We start from the raw sequence: 17,703 nt of genomic DNA on the forward strand, positions 1-17,703 counted from the left end.
ATTTTTTTTTTTTTTTTCCCTGTCGAGGCAGCTTGGAGCTCACTGAGAAACCACAGAGTTAAATGATTATCCTGTGCCTTCCTGATTAGGAACAGGCTGCTCTCTGCAGTTTGATTAGTCTCGCTCGTAGCTATGGGATTACAGCTTATTAAAACTGACAGTGCTGTGGAGGGCAGGGAGCCGGGAAGGTCAAACTTACATGCTGAGCCAGCCACCAGCAAGGCTCTGCCTTTACCTGAAGGTTTTGTGTAATTGGCATTCATTTTAATATTCTTTTTCATTCCTTTCCCTTTTTTTCAACTTTGAGATCTCATCCTTATTTTACACCTTTTCTCTCCTTCTTTCTCAGGGGAGTCCCTGACTCATGACCACATAACCCAAATAACAGTGGGCAAAAAAGAAAAGCAAGCCCAGCGTAAGCAACATGAATTAGGGTAACCATACGTCCTCATTGTCCCTAATAGCCCTGATTTGTGTCTGTGCACCCAGGCATAATTACCAACAGCACCCTCTTTTACTTTCAAAAATGGCCTAGTTTGGATGACAAATTATATGGTCACCATTATAGTGGTAGAGATGGTCAAGCCAGAGAGCAGGTGCCTCCTCTAAATGGGACAGCTGCTACCCGCCTCTCACCACTTGCTGACGTGGAACCATTGCTGTCTTATCGTCCCATCTCTCAGCGAAGCCCAAAATCTGGATTTTCAGAAACTTAACAATACCCAGGTGTGCCAAGTTTGCAGCCTCAGGTTTAGAATTTGGAGGGAAAGCTTTCTGACATCGTTGGCTTTTGGAATTTTCTCAGTGATTCATCACAACATACAGAAAAAGCACCTCTGGTTTCTAGCTCCTGCAGCTGATTACAGATCCCCACATTAAGAGATCCCCATGCTGTCCCAACTCCATGGCACGATCCCTAGAGAACTCCCAGCACCATTCTAAAGCTGCTCAAAGGGAAGGAATGCATCATCCTCTTCAGCCAATTTTATGGATGAGAATTGCTCGGCCTGGAGAAGGAAGGGCAGCAGTCAGTGGGTTCTTTCCTCTCCAGGAGTTTAAACAGACACATGTTTCTTTCCAGTTAACAACTTTGGCTCTTCAACATCTACCCCTTCCAGGTCAGTGATTTTCCCAGTACTCACTTTCCAATGATCCTTTCTGACTCACAGAACCAGTCGGTACCAGGACATCAGGGCTGCTATTGCACCTTCCAGCATTAAAGGCAATAGTCCTGGCTGACACAGTGAGAGCTCAATTATGGTTTGTCAAGTGAACAGATATTCTTGGAGCAGCTGAGGCCTTCTCTTCGGACTGTAGCCAGCTGAGCACTGGTTAGAAGTGACTCGCACGGCAGTGCGTGGTGGGACCTGGGCTCAATGTCTTGTCAGTGGTGGCTTTATCTCGCCCTACACCAGGCAGGCTCCCAGTGACCTGGCACATTTTTTTTTTCTTCTTTTACCTGGTTCGCTTTCTACCATTAGCATTTCCCAGTGCTGGTCTCAAAGCAATTTCCCCTGCTTTGACAAGAGGAACTCGCAGTGAACTTTTCTTTTGTTCTCATTCCTCACAATGCACTTTGAGACCAGGCTGCAGCTGCCAAAGAGTTCAAACGGCCCCGAGCCTCCGCTGGTACGATTCAGAGGGATTAGCACGTCCTCTCTGCACACTCTCCCTGATGGCTGCCTCCTTCCCTGAACCACTGTCCCCTGCTGTCTACTCCTTTGTCTGAAAAACACATTTTCTCTTATTATCACCTAGTTCCCTGCTTGCTTCGGATGGCTTCAGCTTGCCTTCTAACGAAATCAAGATGTTGCTATTAATGGTCTCTTTCCTAACAGCTTAGAGTCACTTCTTTTTATTTAGTCTTTTCCCTTCCCTCCCAAGCCACATACTCATCTTCGCTTCAAATAAAAATGTCCTAACCCTTTCATAACTACTGCCTTAGAGCTATTACCAATAAGGCACAAGAGGGAGGAGATAAAAGTAAGGGGAGAGAACCCAAAAGGTGAGGTTGGTGAGCGATCGTCTAATAATTGAGAAACAGGGCAAGCATCTTCAGGAGGCTTCTTGAATGAAGAAATCAGGCAAGATTGGCCCTCCAAGCTGAACATGATAAGCCCTGTGGTCTGGTAAAGTTTTCCTCTAGTTTTTTTTTTTTTTTATTTTATTCATTTATTAATGAGAGACACAGAGAGGGAGAGAAGCAGAGACACAGGCAGAGGAGCCTGATGGGGAACTCGATCCCGGGTCTCCAGGATCACACCTGGGGCTGAAGGAGGCGCTAAACCACTGAGCCACCCGGGCTGCCCTTTCCTCTAGTTTTTATGGGTGGAATGGAAGATGGTTTCCCCTCTGAGGATTTGTCTTCCTTCCAAATAGTTAAAATAATGCTTGGCACCATCCTAGTATCATTTATATTAGTCATAAATCCATTTATAGGTTCTGGTGACCTAATAGGTATAAGAGTTTTTCAAATCATGCCCCCTGAAAAGTAAAAATATTTACCCACATAATCCAGCATTTTGCATTCCCTACTCACTTATTTTTATTTTGGTGTAACAAACTTATATAACATTTCCATCATAATTCCGTTTATCATTTCCCATGCTGAAGAAAATACAAGCTATGCAAATATACTCAGTTCCCCCACATGGTAATTTACACATCAAAAGAGAAAAAAGAAGAGTGACAGAGTATGTTCAATTTTTTCTTTTTTTACCCTCTATCTGATTTTGGTTAGACTCTCCAATTTCATGTTGTTTGAGTAGAAAAGTTGCTTCTAGTCATGTTGAAAAAGTCAATTCAACTTTACTTTTCTACTTGAACATTCAGTTATTACCCCAAATCCCAAGTGTCAAGAATCAGATTTATTCTCTGTCATCAATCACACTGGTTCTCAATTTCGACTTCTTTACCTCTGTCAGTGGCATCTGCCTTCCACTCAACCCAGCTGGAAAACCTATTCCTTGGATGAATGATATAGTTCCTAGAAGGAGTGGGGATGAGATATTTCAGGGGAGAGATCAACAAGACTTGATAACTGGCTCAAAGGCATGATTGATCATAGATTACCACTGTCCTGCCCTCATCTCCTTCTTGTCCTCCCTCACTCCTCTTTCCCTCCTTTATCTTTATCATTCACTGCTACTCGGCTAACCTGTCGTGAGTATTATCTTCCATAGGATACTCTTTGACTCAAAACCTTCAATGGCTCCCCAGTGCCATCCAGGGCATGGGTGGGTTGGCCAATGAATTCCGAGGCCTGTCATAATCTGACCCTCTCCAATCATTGTGGGTTCTCCCAGTTTTATCCAATGGTCTTATCCTAATCATATCATTCTTCAAGGTCCAGCCTGAGAACTAAATCTTCCATAAAAACTTGGTTTTCTGGGGATGCCTGGGTGGCTCAGCGGTTGAGCACCTGCCTTCAGCCCAGGGCGTGATCCTGCAGTCCTGGGATCAAGTCCCACATAGTGCCTGCATGGAGCCTACTTCTCTCTCTGCTGGTGTCTCTGCCTCTCTCTTTCTGTGTCTCTCATGAATGAATAAATAAATAAGATCTTTAAAAACAAAACTTGCTTTTCTGGAATCCTAGACTCAGGATTGAAAGAAGAGGGACTTTTTATTCTGGTTTTCTTTGTTTATCAAAGCACCAACAACCAGTGCTTTGAGGCATTTGGTTTGCTTAGGTCTTTAATACTGTAAGCCTCATCTTTAACCAGACTATCAGCTCTGCGAGGGAAGGATGATTCCTCACAGAGGAATATTTTCCCTGTCTGCGTCCTCACCCCTGCCCTAGCAGCAACAGTTGTGTCCACTGAAATAATTACAGAGGAGTGTGTGACTAGTTTCCTTCCCACTACATACCTGTGGTGTGCCTTCTGCTCCTCTGTCTTAACATATTGCTTGTCTCATTCCTGTTTGCATCACAATTGGTTTAATAATTCCTCTGCTTTATAGCATATTGCCTTCCTTCCTGCTCTGGCGGACCTCTGAGATTGATATGCTCTCATTTACAGAGAAGAAACTGACTCAGAGAACTTAAGTGACTTGCTCAAGCATACAAAGCAGGAGACCCAGAATTTGAACTAGGGACTATGACTCTGAAGCCCAGCATTTTCTCATTTCACTCCCTGACCTCCCTAATTAGTGTTTTTCTTATATAGAGCTTCTGCTCTACTTCAGGAACAAAGGCCAGAGATAGATGAAGCCCTATGCCAAACAAAACTTCCTCCTGCGATAGATCACCTCTCCTGGTTGTCCTCTGGGCTACCCCTAGAGGTATTCCAGAACTGGTAAGTCAGGATGACTTAGTAACTGTTTTCTTTTCCCTTTTTTTGTTCCCAGAAATTTGCAGCTGCATTTTAATGGTGAGAGGGCTGAGGAATGACCCAGAGATCATAATTTTGTTTTGGTCAAAGACTCATACATTTACATATAAATGAAAAGCAAAAAGGCATGTAAATTGTAGAAAGGGGGAAAAATTAGCTTAGCCTTTCTCCTCAGAAAGAGACTTCTTTGATGACACAGAAAATATAATTTTAGAACCTGAAGGAATGTTACAGATCGTCTATTCAACTCCCTCATTTTACAGAGGTGGAGCCCAGGCCCAGACAGAGAGTATGACTAACCCAAAGTCCAATAGGACATGAAAAGCAAGACTTCCTTTCTCAGCCCCAGCCCTTCTCCCTGTCCCTACCTTTTGGTCTGCTTGGATGTGGCCTCTGTATTCTACAGCTCCTTCATCATTTACAAGGTGCTTAATTAAGATGGTTAATTTTATATGTTGACTGGGCTAAGAGATGCCCAGAAAGTTAGTAACACATTATTTCTGGCCATGTCTGTAAGGGTATTTCGGGGAAAAAATTAGCATTGGAGTCAGTAGACTGACTAAAGAAGATGCTATCACCAGTTCAGTGGGCTTCATCCAATCTGTCAAGGGCCTGAATAAAACCAAAAGGTGGAGGAAGGGTGAATTTGCTCTTTTACTAGTTCTGGGATATCTATCTTTGATGGATCAAAACTCCTGGTTCGCACGTCTTCAGACTTGGATTAGAACTTTTACCATTGTCTCCCCTGGTCCTCAGCTTCTCTGGGCCTCCAGCTTGCAGATGACAGATCAGATCTTGAGACTTCTTGGTTCCTAGAATTGTATGAGCCAATTCCTATAATAAATCTCTCCTATCTCTCTATCTATCATCTATCTATTTATCATCTCCCAATGGCTCTACTTCTCTGGACAGCCCTAACTAATATTATTTCACCACTCAGGTATTGGCTATAGCCTTCTTAGTTGCTGAGATAATAGTGATTCTTGAATATAGAGGTGGTTAGGGTGACTGGGGACACTGGTAGCACAGAAATGCACAAAGAGTGGATGGAGCAAAAAGCAGGACGGAATTTATTCTCTCTCCTAGGGAGGAGAGGGGCCAGACATCTAGAGAAATGCAGGTCCCCAAGTTTCTGTATGGCTAGGCCTTTTAAGGGTTTTTAAAGGATGTGAGAGGGTTTTAGCTGTGCCCATGCGGGAGAGTATCGGAAGGGGGTTGACTCTTGGCCAGGTAGAGCTGGAGATGGCAGGTTTTTCAAGGGGCTTTGTCTGGGACTTATTCAAGATGTGAGTTGTGGTCAAAATAGAGAAGAATATATTTTGTAGTTGTGGTCTCTTCTCTGAGAATGTAGGGTCCCGTGACCTAGAAAAACAAAGAGTTAGGGACATTGCAGACATCTATGAATTTTGTCTGTCAGCTTGGTTGGAGGGTGGGGGTACTTTAGAGTAGATTCCTTTCTGAGGTTATTGTGTTTGTAGATGTATTTTTTTTTAATTTTTATTTATTTATGATAGTCACAGAGAGAGAAAGAGAGAGAGGCAGAGACATAGGCAGAGGGAGAAGCAGGCTCCATGCACCGGGAGCCTGATGTGGGATTCGATCCCGGGTCTCCAGGATCGCGCCCTGGGCCAAAGGCAGGCGCCAAACCGCTGCGCCACCCAGGGATCCCTGTAGATGCATTTTTAAAAGACTTCATTGACCTCCTTTTGACTGTGGACATCATGGAAGTTGGCAAAGTTGTCTCCAACCCTTTCCAAAGTATGATGTCATTTATAATCCCCTTTGCCCCTCCCATAATTATAAAGAGCCCACCAATTTTTGTGGGTTGCTGGTTTGTCTTAGGAGAGGGGAAGGAGGGAACAGTGGTGCTCCTCTTCCAGGGCCCCATCTGCTGGGGCCTTGTATCTAGTCAAGAAAAAGTTATCCACTTCCAAATAAGTGTCAGGCACTCTTGACACTTAGGATTCAATGACAAACATCCTACCCACAGAGAGCACCAGCCTTCTTGGAACTTTCAGACCAGGAGCAAACTCCAAAATTACATGTATTCTACAGAATTAGAAAGTTTACTTTGCTCATATAATCTAAATCATATCCCAACTACAGAAGATTATAAAACTGTCCTCAGAGATGAGAAAATGTGGGAAATCACTAGATGACAATATTGGTAGATAAAATCAAAATGTTAGAAATTTTTATGGTTCATCATCAAAGGAACATAACTATGTGCCAATCAGTGAGCTGAATTTGCCTCTGAGCTGGTGGCTGGGTCACTCATACTAATTCAGTCTGCATTGTATTCTTAGTAAAGCTCCCAACAAATCCATAATCCCTCAAAAAAAGTATAATTATCCCCATTTTATATTTGAGGAGACAGGATGAAACAATCAAATAACTGCTTAAAATTACTTTGATTTCAGGAATATCTGGTTCTGAAGCCTATGCTATTATTTCTACCCTCACCTCCTCTTCACTCACTGGTGCTTGGGCCCAGGTAAGCCGCTGCAAAGGGTATAAAGATAATATAACCTGCCCACTCTTAATAAACATGTTTCAGGGCACCTGGCTGTCTCAGTCAGTGGAACGTGTGACTCTTGGTCTTCGGTGTGAGTTTGAGTCCCACACTGGATGTAGAGATTACTTGAAAATAAAGTCTTTAAACAAACAAACAAACATGTTTCTATGGAGCCATGTCACTGATTTTTTTCTAACGAATTTTTGAAAAAAGTAATTTAGTCTTGATGTCTAAGAAGATAATCATGGGGAAAGAGACCTTTTCTAATGACCCTGCGATTACTTAAAACCTTTTTGGAACAACATCTGGAAATTGAGTTTGGGAAAGGAGTTCAGACCAGAAAGCATTATCAGTGGCTATTTATAATGAAAACACTGTATACATGCTTTAAATTTTAGAAAATAACAAAAGGTCATTTAAGTCCATGTTTCATGAGAAGGTCAAGTTAAATAATTCTGGTCATGATTTTTTTTAAAGGGTGTGGGTAGGTTACTGCAAAGTAATGTACTGCTGGTTTTTTTGTGTGATGTTGAAGTCCATAACAAGATCCTAGCCACGTAGCCGCATTTGGAGGTTAAGAAAGCACAAAAAGCTGCCATTTCATAGCATTAACCTGTTTAGGTGATATTTGTTGATGAATGACCTATTCATTCTACAAACATGTATTGCTTGCTCATATATCCCACATTTGCAACATGTTGGAGATTCAAAGGTGAAAATGTCAGGGTTTTTGCTTTTGAAAACACAGCTTAGTGGAGAAAATAAACGCTTCATTGCAAAACAGCACAGCAATCACTTTGCTGGTGGGATATACAAAGCACCATGGTATGAAAGTGTGAAAGTTTTTCTCACCATGTTTCTTGAACCAAAATAAGAACATGTAGTTTGTGAATCTACTTATGGGGGCCGTAGGGAGCACCCTTTACTTGTAGAGTTTTGCCAAGGGAAGAATATTCCAGGCCACTAATAAAGTGGTCTGAGAATTCCTCCCAGATTTGCCTGTGTTTTCTCCCCAGTGCCCTGTTGCCTCTGATTATCATTCTGTTATTCATCACAGACTCACTCAACCAAAATTTGCTGACTGACTAGTCAGGCAGTGTAAGTGATACAAAAGAAAGGAGCATTGCCTTTTTTTGATAAGACAAAAACCCAGAACCTCCAAAGTTTAGCACCAGAGGAAGGTGATGCTCCATGAGGGGGTGGTTAGCTGATGCTAGTAGTTCCGGTATCCTCCCTCCGAGATTTAACTTCCTCTGGAGGTTTCAGGCTGTCTCCTTCCTGTGAGCTTCTCCCAGAGAAACACTCTGGCTCATGCTGGATTTGAAACATTTGTTTCCTTCCCAGAAAGCCTTTGAAATTTCATTTTTTTCACATAACCGAGCAGATTTAGAACCACAATCTTTTTTTCCCTTCAGCACCGGGGATGCTGCAGGGTGGCAGAGGGAACATAGGGGAGATACTGCCAACAATTGGCTTCGAAGCCAGGGAAGGTGTTCCAGCCAATGTTATATCATTCCTGGAGTCAGAAGTGATTGATGTATTAAAAGCTGATTCTATCTCCATTATCTCCTTTGCAGTGGGTTCGGTAAACAAGACCCTCTCCATTCCTTGACAGTTAAACAGCAAACTGCTGCCATTTTCTTAGTGGTAGCCAATCCGCTCATGGCCAGTCTTGTGTTTCCTATTCTTATCCCTTCCCCTTACTCCCATCTGGATTATTTTGAAGCAGATCTCAGACATTTTATCATTTCATGCATAAATATTTCAGTATGTATCTTTAAAATATAAGGACTCTTTTTAAAAATGCAAACACAGTACTATTATTTCACTTAAAAAATGAATAATACAAAAAAATGAATAATACCTTGCTATAACCAAATACCCAGATGGTATTAAAGTTTCCTCCATCTTCTCATAATTTTTTTTACAGTTGTTTTGTTTGAATTAGCATCCACACAGCTATTGAATGGTGCTTGAAATGTGGCTGCTCAGAATTGTGATAAGCAAGCGTAAAATATACAAGAGAGCTAGAAATAACACATAAAAAGATATTAAATATTAATAATTTTGCATTGATAATATGTGTCAATAATAATACTTTTATATATTGGGCTAATTAGAATATAGTATGAAAATTAATTTCACCTATTTATTTTTACATTTTATATGTGGCTAGTAGAAAATTTTAAATTACCCATGTAGCTTACGTCCTATTTCTATTGGTTAGTGCTGATCTAGAGGCTTGATCAGTTTCAGGATTTATTTATTTATTTATTTATTTATTTATTTATTTATTTATTTATTTATTTATTTATTTATGTTTGGCAAGACGATTTCATAGATGGCAGTGTGTTCTTCCATGGGGAGGCACATAATGGTTGGTTCACTTTTTGTGCTGCTAAAGATCGATCGGGAGTCCCAGTGTTACAGCCTGATCCACCTGTGTCTAATACTCCATTAGCTTCCCACCTAATGGTTTGAGCAGCCACTAGTGATCAATCCCCAGATCCACTCTTTCATTATAGGGTGTTATGGACTAAATGTTTGTGTTTTCCTCCAAATTCTTGTTAAACCGCAACCCCAATGTGATCGATAGTATGGAGGTGGGGTCTTTGGGAGATAATTAGAGTTAAATGAGATCACAATAGAGTCCTCATGAGGGGGTTAGGGTCCTTAGAAGAAAAAACCAGAAAACTAGCTCTCTCTCTCCACCCTGTGAGGATACAGCAAGAAAGTGGCCATCTACTTCCTGGTGAGAGGAAGAAGGCTCTCACCAGGCCCTGAATCTGCTGGCACCACCAGCCTCCAGAGCTGTGAGAAATCAGTGCTTGCTGCTCAAGCCACCCAGACTATGATATTCTGGTATGGCAGCCTGAGTCGACAGTCTGTTGTTCTTTTTGCCTTTTTATATTAAAAAAAAAAAACTTCCCTTCATCAAAGATTTTGGTTATAGTGAAGTTCAAATTATACAGGATGAATGATTCTTTCCTATGTTTACCAGTTGTCAAAGAATGGGTTGGTTTTTTGGCATCTTCTAAAAGTGTCCAAAGAGGATTTGAAAAAAATTGTTTTAAATATTATAATTAACTCATGAATTTTAATCATTTACTGTTTTAAAAACTATTCCAGTTATCTTTTTTGATGCTCAAATTGTTTCCACTTTGGCCAGTGGAGGGACCATCCTATAGGCTTCTGGGTCTTTCTGACTCAACCTCAATCTTTTTAAAGTTTTTTCTTTCTGGTATACTAAGATGTTCCAGGGTCACATTTTAGATTTCCTGCCCCCAAACAGGAATTGATTATTTTCCAAAGAAGCTCTGATTCCTTTTATTGGAAAGTGCTTTTTTAGTGGCTATAATCTGGGTTCTAAGAGTATTTATTGCTAAACTTATGGTCATTGCTTCTAAGTTCTTTAGTGGGAAGAGAAAAGAAATACACATTTTTTAAAGGAGAAAATACAGTGATTTCACATTCAAATTTAGATTATGGAGTTTTTATAGAATTTTCATATTTTATATTTATCTCTTTACACTAAAAACTTAGGTCCTGATGACATCAGTCTAAATACTTATTTTGCCTCATCCACACACATACATATGGAATAGTGTCAGAATAACAACTTCAGCATTATTACTGACAAACTGATATCTCACAACAATTTAAAAATTATCTATAATTCTTCAGGCTCTTGGAGAGGTATACATGTCTTAGAGAGGTATAGTCAAATTTAATTTTTAGAATTTGCTTATTATTGTGAATATTTAATCCAGATAAGGGTATTTTTTTTTGTCTTTCAGCACTTTAAATATTCCATTCCATTCTCTTGTTGCTTGCCTAGTTTCTTTTTTTTTTCTTTTTTTTTTTTTTAAGATTGTGTTTACTTATTCATGAGAGACACACAGAGAGAGAGAGAGAGAGAGAGAGAGGCAGAGAGACACAGGCAGAGAGAGAAGCAGGCTCCATGCAGGGAGCCCGGTGTGGGACTCGATCCTGGGTCTCCAGGATCACGCCCTGAGCTGAAGGCGGCACTAAGCCGCTGGGCCACCAGGGCTGCCCAAGAACACCTTCTTAAATAGAGTCTGTGCCTTGCAGCTCTTTCAGCTATCATCCAGTTCTTACACTGGAATTCTATTGATACGGCAGTAAGGTGTGTGGGAGGGGAAACATTCTAAAATTTTATCATTAAATCTCAGTGTTTTATTGGGGCTTGAGATGACTTTAGATGTCCTTGAGATGACTTTCAGAATGCTTCTTAGTGTTTTTACTCCCTGTCTCCCTGCTCCTTGCCCATTAGATGACACAAGAAAGCTAGAGAAGGATTTTGGTTTAATTCCCATAAGGTGATTAATTCCCATAAGGTGATTAATTCCCATAAGGTGATATAAGACTCCAGTAAAAAGTCTTCCTCTGTAATATAGACCTTTGCTGTGAAGAACACTGGACATATTTCAAAATGGTTATATTACCCTCCACTGCAAGAGATATGAAGAGATTTTTTTTTGGTTATCATGAAAAGCTGGTGTGGGGCCTCCCAGCACTATGGCCCCTTGGAGTCTCTCATTCTCACACTAGTTCATACTCAGCCTCCAGCAATATTTTTAAATCACCATTTAAGAGTTCCTATCAGTTTATGGCTCTAGAAGCTTCTGCCCCAGGTTAGCTGATATCAGAAAACCGTCCTTTTCTGGATTTGCTTGTATTGCCAGGTTTCTAGGTAGTGCATTGCCCAGAGACCTCAATTCTCTAATAGGTTCAAGAAAAGTTGCTGATTTTCAGTTTGTTCAGATTTTTTTCTTGTTGTAACTATGGCAGTAATGTCTACTAAGCTTTTTACATGCTGGAGTTAAAATCCTAAGTCCTTACACATTTAATATATTTGGGATCATTCTTTGTTCTGACTTGTATACTGATATTTTTAAAACCTTTGAACTTTGATTTATCATAAGAAGGTTCCCATGTTATGAAAATTCTGTATAAACATTATCTAAAATATTTTCTTAATCCCTACATGTGCTCTGGACCAATGCTGTCCAGTAGAACTTTTTGTGATGATGGAAATGTTCTCATGTGTGCTGTTTATAGAGTGACCACTAGCCACAGGTGGTTATTGAGTACTGAAAATGTGTCTAGTGCAACTGAAGAACAGAATTTTTAATTTTACTTAATTTTATTTAATTTAAATTTAAATAGCCATATATGGCCAGTGGCTACTGTATTAGCTAGCACAACTCTTGACACACTAGCTTTCCTTCAGAGTTTCTTTAAAAAGCTTGAACTCAAAAAAAAAAAAAAAAAAGCTTGAACTCACAAGTGTTTTTTTCCCCCTTCTGGGACCTTCACTTATGTTCATTGCTTTACATGGAACAATCTTCCCCAGACTCATTTCACTGAAAACTTATTTCTATCCTAGAGACTTCTCTATGTATTGCTTCCTCAGATTGGCCTTCCTTGACCCCTCAATCTATAGAAGGTTAGTTTCCTATATTATTCTTGCTCATAAAAGCCTCCTTACCTCCTTAATAATATTTACCCTAACTGATAATTATATATTCATGTGTATGCATCTTTATTTAATGTCTGTTTCTCCTGCTAAGTTAGCAGCTCCATGAAGACAGCACACTTGTATCATTCATCATTATGTCTCTGGGGCCCAGAACAACTCCTGTCACATTAGAACTTCAATCAAAGGCAAAACAGTGAGTGGGGTTCTGTTTGTGTAACTACCAGGGCAACATAACAAGAACCAACTCTTTTATTTATTCTCCTTGTTTTTGTTTTCTTTGACAAGAATTAAAACATACATTATGATTTCAACTGCCATGATGTTGCTTATGATTAGACACAATTAAAACAAAAAATTTAAGAACTTTGAAATTTCTCCTACATTTCCCCAGGGTAAAGTCTGGTAAAGGTTTGAGGGCGATGGTGTGGGTGGAGAGGTAGGTGGGATGGAGTTATCAGGCACACTTTTGCTTTCTTCTTCATTAAAAGGATTTATTCCTCCCAGTTTTCCATCTTTGTTCTAGAATTGTCACTGAATTGTTTCTTTCTTACTAACATATCTCACAGCTGTTCTTTCTTGTGTCTAAACCATCATTTAATTTATTTTCTTGATAACTTGATAAAGCTATTTTCCTCCTTCTTTCCTATTTCTACTCTACTAGAACAATTTGCCTTATCTCATGGCAATTTGGCTCCTATTCTTCACCTCTCTGCAAATTTTGAGCAAGCTTTGCCCTTCTCTCCATTCTTCTCTATTTCAGTCTTCTAGACAGCTTTATAATATTTTAATATTATAATATTTTCTTTATAATATTTTCAAAAGTTAAATAAGTCATCTAAGAAGAGCATCACATTGTTATCTCTAAGCATTCCTACTTCTTCAGCCTTTTCTTGATCCCCGAATACGTGGGGACAGGGCAATTCTTGATTTAAAAAACTGTGTTCCTAAAAAAAAATAAATAAATAAATAAAAATAAAAATAAAAAACTGTGTTCCTTGTTATGATTGAGCACTAGGTGTTGCATGTAAGTGATGAACCACTGAATTCTACTCCTGAAACCAATATTGCACTGTAAATTACCTAACTAGAATTTAAACAAAAATTTGAAAAAAGAAAAAAATACCCTCATGCTCAATGTTCCTTGCTCAAAATCCTCTTTCAAGAATGCAAGCTGGTGTAGCCACTATGGAAAACGGTATTCGGGTTCCTCAAAAAGTTGAAAATAGAGCTACCCTATGACCCAGCAATTGTACTACTAGGGATTTATCCAAAAGATACAAATGTAGTGATCCGATGTGGGGGCACCTGCACCCCCAATGTTTATAGAAGCAATGTCCACAATAGCCAAACTATGGAAAGAGCCCAGATGTCCATTGACAGGTGAATGAATAAAGAAGATTTCATATATATAATGGACTACTACTCAGCCATCGTAAATAATGAAATCTTGCCATTTGCAATGACATGGACAGAACAAGAGAATATTATGCCAAGTAAAATAAGTCAATCAGAGAAAGACAATTACATTATCTCACTCATATGTGAAATTTAAGAAACAAAACAGGATCACAGGGGAAGAGAGGACAAAATAAAATAAGACAAACTCCTCTGATTTGAGAGAGAGGGAGACAAACCATAAGAGACTCTTAATCATAGGAAACAAACTGAGGGTCACTGGAGGTAGGGGGATGGGGTAACTGAGTTATGAACCTTTAGGAGGGCATGTGATATAATGAATACTGGATATTATATAAGACTGATGAATCACTGACCTCTCCCCTGGAACCAGAACCAATAATATATTATATGTTAATAATTGAATTTAAATAAAATTTAAAAAATTCTCCCTCAAGACAGTTTATTTCTACTCAGTTTCAACTCAAAATATCATCCTTGATATTTTCAGGCAAGATACCTATGATTAAACACAAGTAATAAATATTCTTTTTTTAAATTTTTTTTTTTTAATTTTATTTATTTATGATAGTCACATAGAGAGAGAGAGAGAGAGAGAGAGAGGCAGAGACATAGGCAGAGGGAGAAGCAGGCTCCATGCACCGGGAGCCTGACGTGGGATTCGATCCGGGGTCTCCAGGATCGCGCCCTGGGCCAAAGGCAGGCGCCAAACCGCTGCGCCACCCAGGGATCCCTAAATATTCTTTTATAGATAGAGCACACATTCTAATCTAAATTTTCTTACACATGATTTTCCCCCCAATAACTCTGTAAAGTCAACAGAACAGAGATCATTACCCTCATTTTACTCCTCCAGAAACTGAGGCATGGAAAGATTTACTCTAGAGTTTGTCAGCAGAAGAATATGGACTTTGATTGAAGTTTATAGAAGCAGGTCATTTAGGAAATGGAAATCCCCAGTTGTGAGTGGTTACAGAGATAGCCAGTTGCCTCTAGAAGTGCTTTCTTCCCCCTTGCTCCATTTGGACTTCTCTGGAGGCAATGGTAGGTGAGTTTGCCAGGTACCAACAAAGGCTTGCTCCATTGAAGGAACAGAAAGTATTTCAGTTCAACAAAAACAGAGCCTGGGATAAAAGCCCAGAGGGCTTACACACATCCTAGAAGGAAGTAGGAAAGCAAGGAAGGGAAAAGGACAGGAACAAAGTAGGAGGGGGAAGAGAATAAGTGACAGAGGTGGAAAAAGGTGTGAAATAATTTGCCCCTAATTGGTCTTTATGAAAATTTGATATATGAAAATTCCTACTTGAAAATGAGATAAATAAAGAGGTAATTATTTGCATTACAAATTAACTCTTCACTTCTAAAGAGTATTTACCACAGGTGTGATTCTGTGATGTGAGACTTTAGAAAGGAATCTGACTTGGGGGAGGGAGGAGATTTAAACAATAAAATCCTGATTATATAATATAATGGGAAATAATCCACAGATAAAGGGGGAGACATCTAAAGAAAGAGGTGGTTGTACAGGGTGCTCTCTGCAGAACTCGGGTTTTTAAAAGGTACATGAACAAAAGACAGAGAGAGGGGATTATAGATAAGCTTGAACACAAAAGACTATCAATGCACCTTCAAGAACAAAATAAAGGAGGCTAAAGTCAGGAATAAACCGAGCTTTATAAAAAGTGCTAAAGACTGCTATAAGGATGTAAAAGCTTTGCTTAGACTTGGGAGAACAAACGTGGGGCAACTTGCTCTTTGAATAAGTGAGATGATACAACGTTAACAGAAGTTAGGTAGTTCTTATGAATTTTTAAAAAAAGGTTTTATTTATTTATTCATGAGAGACACACAGAGAGAGGCAGAGACACAGGCAGAGGGAGAAGCAGGCTCCATGACAGGAGCGTCATGTGTGACTCCATCCCAGATCCCCAGGATCATGCCCTGAGCCAAAGGCAGACGCAACCCCTGAGCCACTCAGGCGTCTCAGTTCCTATGGTTTTGTTTTATTTATTTTGCTTCTGTCTTTTCTAAGGTGCAGAAAGACAGAGGAAATTGGTTTTTCTTAGATAGTATGGAAGGAGTGTATTGATACTAGCCCACCTGGGCAAGGAATGGACATTCTCAGGGTCTGGGCATCAAAGACAGAAGAAGACATGGGGAGATTTGGGAGAAAGGTGGGGGAGAAGACATAGGAGAGGGACAAAGCCACAAGGACGGTAATCTGTCCCTTCCCTCTTCCACAATCTGCTCAGATCTTGAGTAAATTCCACTAAAACTTACTAATTGCTTAGTGTTAAGTGGATTTCTTATGGAAAAAGAAGATTGAACTCAGCTTGGCTCCCAGGGGGACGTGGGGAAAATGAAAACCAGCCTTCAGATGCTGGGGCCAGAGGAAAGGGACAGCACGATATACTGCCTTCAATGTTGAAAGGAAGGTGCCATGAGAATTGAAGTCCCACATGGGTGAGAAAGTAAGAAAACAGGGAACCTCTCTAAGTGGGTTTAAGTTTCTAGTGCTAGAGGAATTAAATGCCAGGAAATTGAAATCATGTGCAACGCAGAGGGCTTCTCGGCCTCTCTTAGTAATCTATTGCTAATTACAGCTAATGGCAGAAGTGCCTGAAGGCTGAAGGCTTTTCTCAAAGGGGAACAGGTTAGGTTCTACCAAATATGGATCCGGAAGCTCTGACATCCATTCTACTGCAAATGATTAGTATAAGCTTAAGCCAATCATGGTATTCCATTCCCTTTGCCAGGATGAATTTTGGCGTACAACAGTGACTTACTCTTGGTTCATAAGACACAAGCAGAAGTCTCCTAAGGGTACTAGGCAAAGAAATGACATGAAGAAGAGCAGAGTAGTTCTGCTGCTGGTGGACATCGTTGTATGGGATAGGACTCCTGGAACTACCCCATCATTACCTCGGACTAATAGAGGTACAGGGTGAGGAGCCAGCTTGAGCACAAAGCCAGTACAAGTTTCCCCTGGTATCTAACAGTGGAGTTATTCCTATGATGTCTTTTGTAAGCCAAAGTGGAGTAAAGTGAAGAAGTAATGACCATTAATTTGTATGGAAACATTTTGAGCATTCCCTAACCCAGGAATAAACTCTCAGGCCCTTTCTGATACTTTAGGACACATCTTGCTAACAGATGCAGGAAATAAATCAACATAAAGCACAGATGCTTACAGACACAGTTCAAAGCTCTGAGAGCTTGATGCTGAGATGCTGTATGGAGTTCCCCGGGGAAGGAGCTTGGTGAAGCCATGCTGGCTGCCCTAAGTGGGTGCAGCGTCTGTAATGGCTGGCTGCAGCACAAACTCTGAATGCTATTTTTGCTTTTCACCCTTTTTTGTGAAAGAGAAAATCCTCTTTGGATTTCTTTGGTTAGCAAAAATAGGGACTAATGTAGGTCTTTGTGAGAGCAAAGTGGCATAACTTGACATTTAAAAAAGTGAGGGATACCTGTACTCCAAGATGAGCAGAGAGGTGAGCTAAAAAGAGCATAAATCCACGATGACATTGACAAGTCACTGAATCTGCCAACCTGAAGCTCATACTACCTACAGTGTTCTTCATAAGTGGTAATAGTAAACTTTCTCCTTATGACAATTTGAGGTAGGGTGTTTTGCTGTTTGGGACAAGGAAATCCAACTGATACAATGATATATATATTGAATTCAAAACATTTTACATATATTTTCTTTTTTTTTAAGATTTTATTTATTTATTTATTCATGAGAGACACAGAGAGAGAGAGAGAGAGAGAGAGAGAGAGGCAGAGACACAGGCCGAGGGAGAAGCAGGCTCCATGCAGGGAGCCTGATGTGGAACTCAATCCCAGGACCCCAAGATCACACCCTGGGCCAAAGGCAGACACTAAACCGCTGAGCCACCCAGGGATCCCCCATATAGTTTCATAGCTCCCTTGATATA

At 40.2% G+C, this 17,703-nt stretch overlaps 1 protein-coding gene across 3 annotated transcripts in view; it reads left to right on the forward strand.

Annotated features, from left to right (window-relative positions):
* The window catches only part of QTRT2 (queuine tRNA-ribosyltransferase accessory subunit 2), a 144,593-nt gene that overhangs the window by 25,693 nt on the left and 101,197 nt on the right, over positions 1-17,703 (forward strand). For 2 of the 3 annotated variants that reach the window (XM_038582864.1, XM_038582863.1), the window contains exon 11: positions 6,752-6,908. In XM_038582864.1, coding sequence (XP_038438792.1) covers positions 6,752-6,767 — 16 coding nt within the window. In that variant the 3' untranslated portion in view covers positions 6,768-6,908. Of the gene's footprint in view, positions 1-6,751; positions 6,909-17,703 lie in introns of those variants that run through there. The other variant, XR_005383334.1, reaches the window with a different exon arrangement.

Source organism: Canis lupus, chromosome 33, assembly GCF_011100685.1.
Source record: "Canis lupus familiaris isolate Mischka breed German Shepherd chromosome 33, alternate assembly UU_Cfam_GSD_1.0, whole genome shotgun sequence".
Classification (NCBI taxonomy): Eukaryota; Metazoa; Chordata; class Mammalia; order Carnivora; family Canidae; genus Canis; species Canis lupus.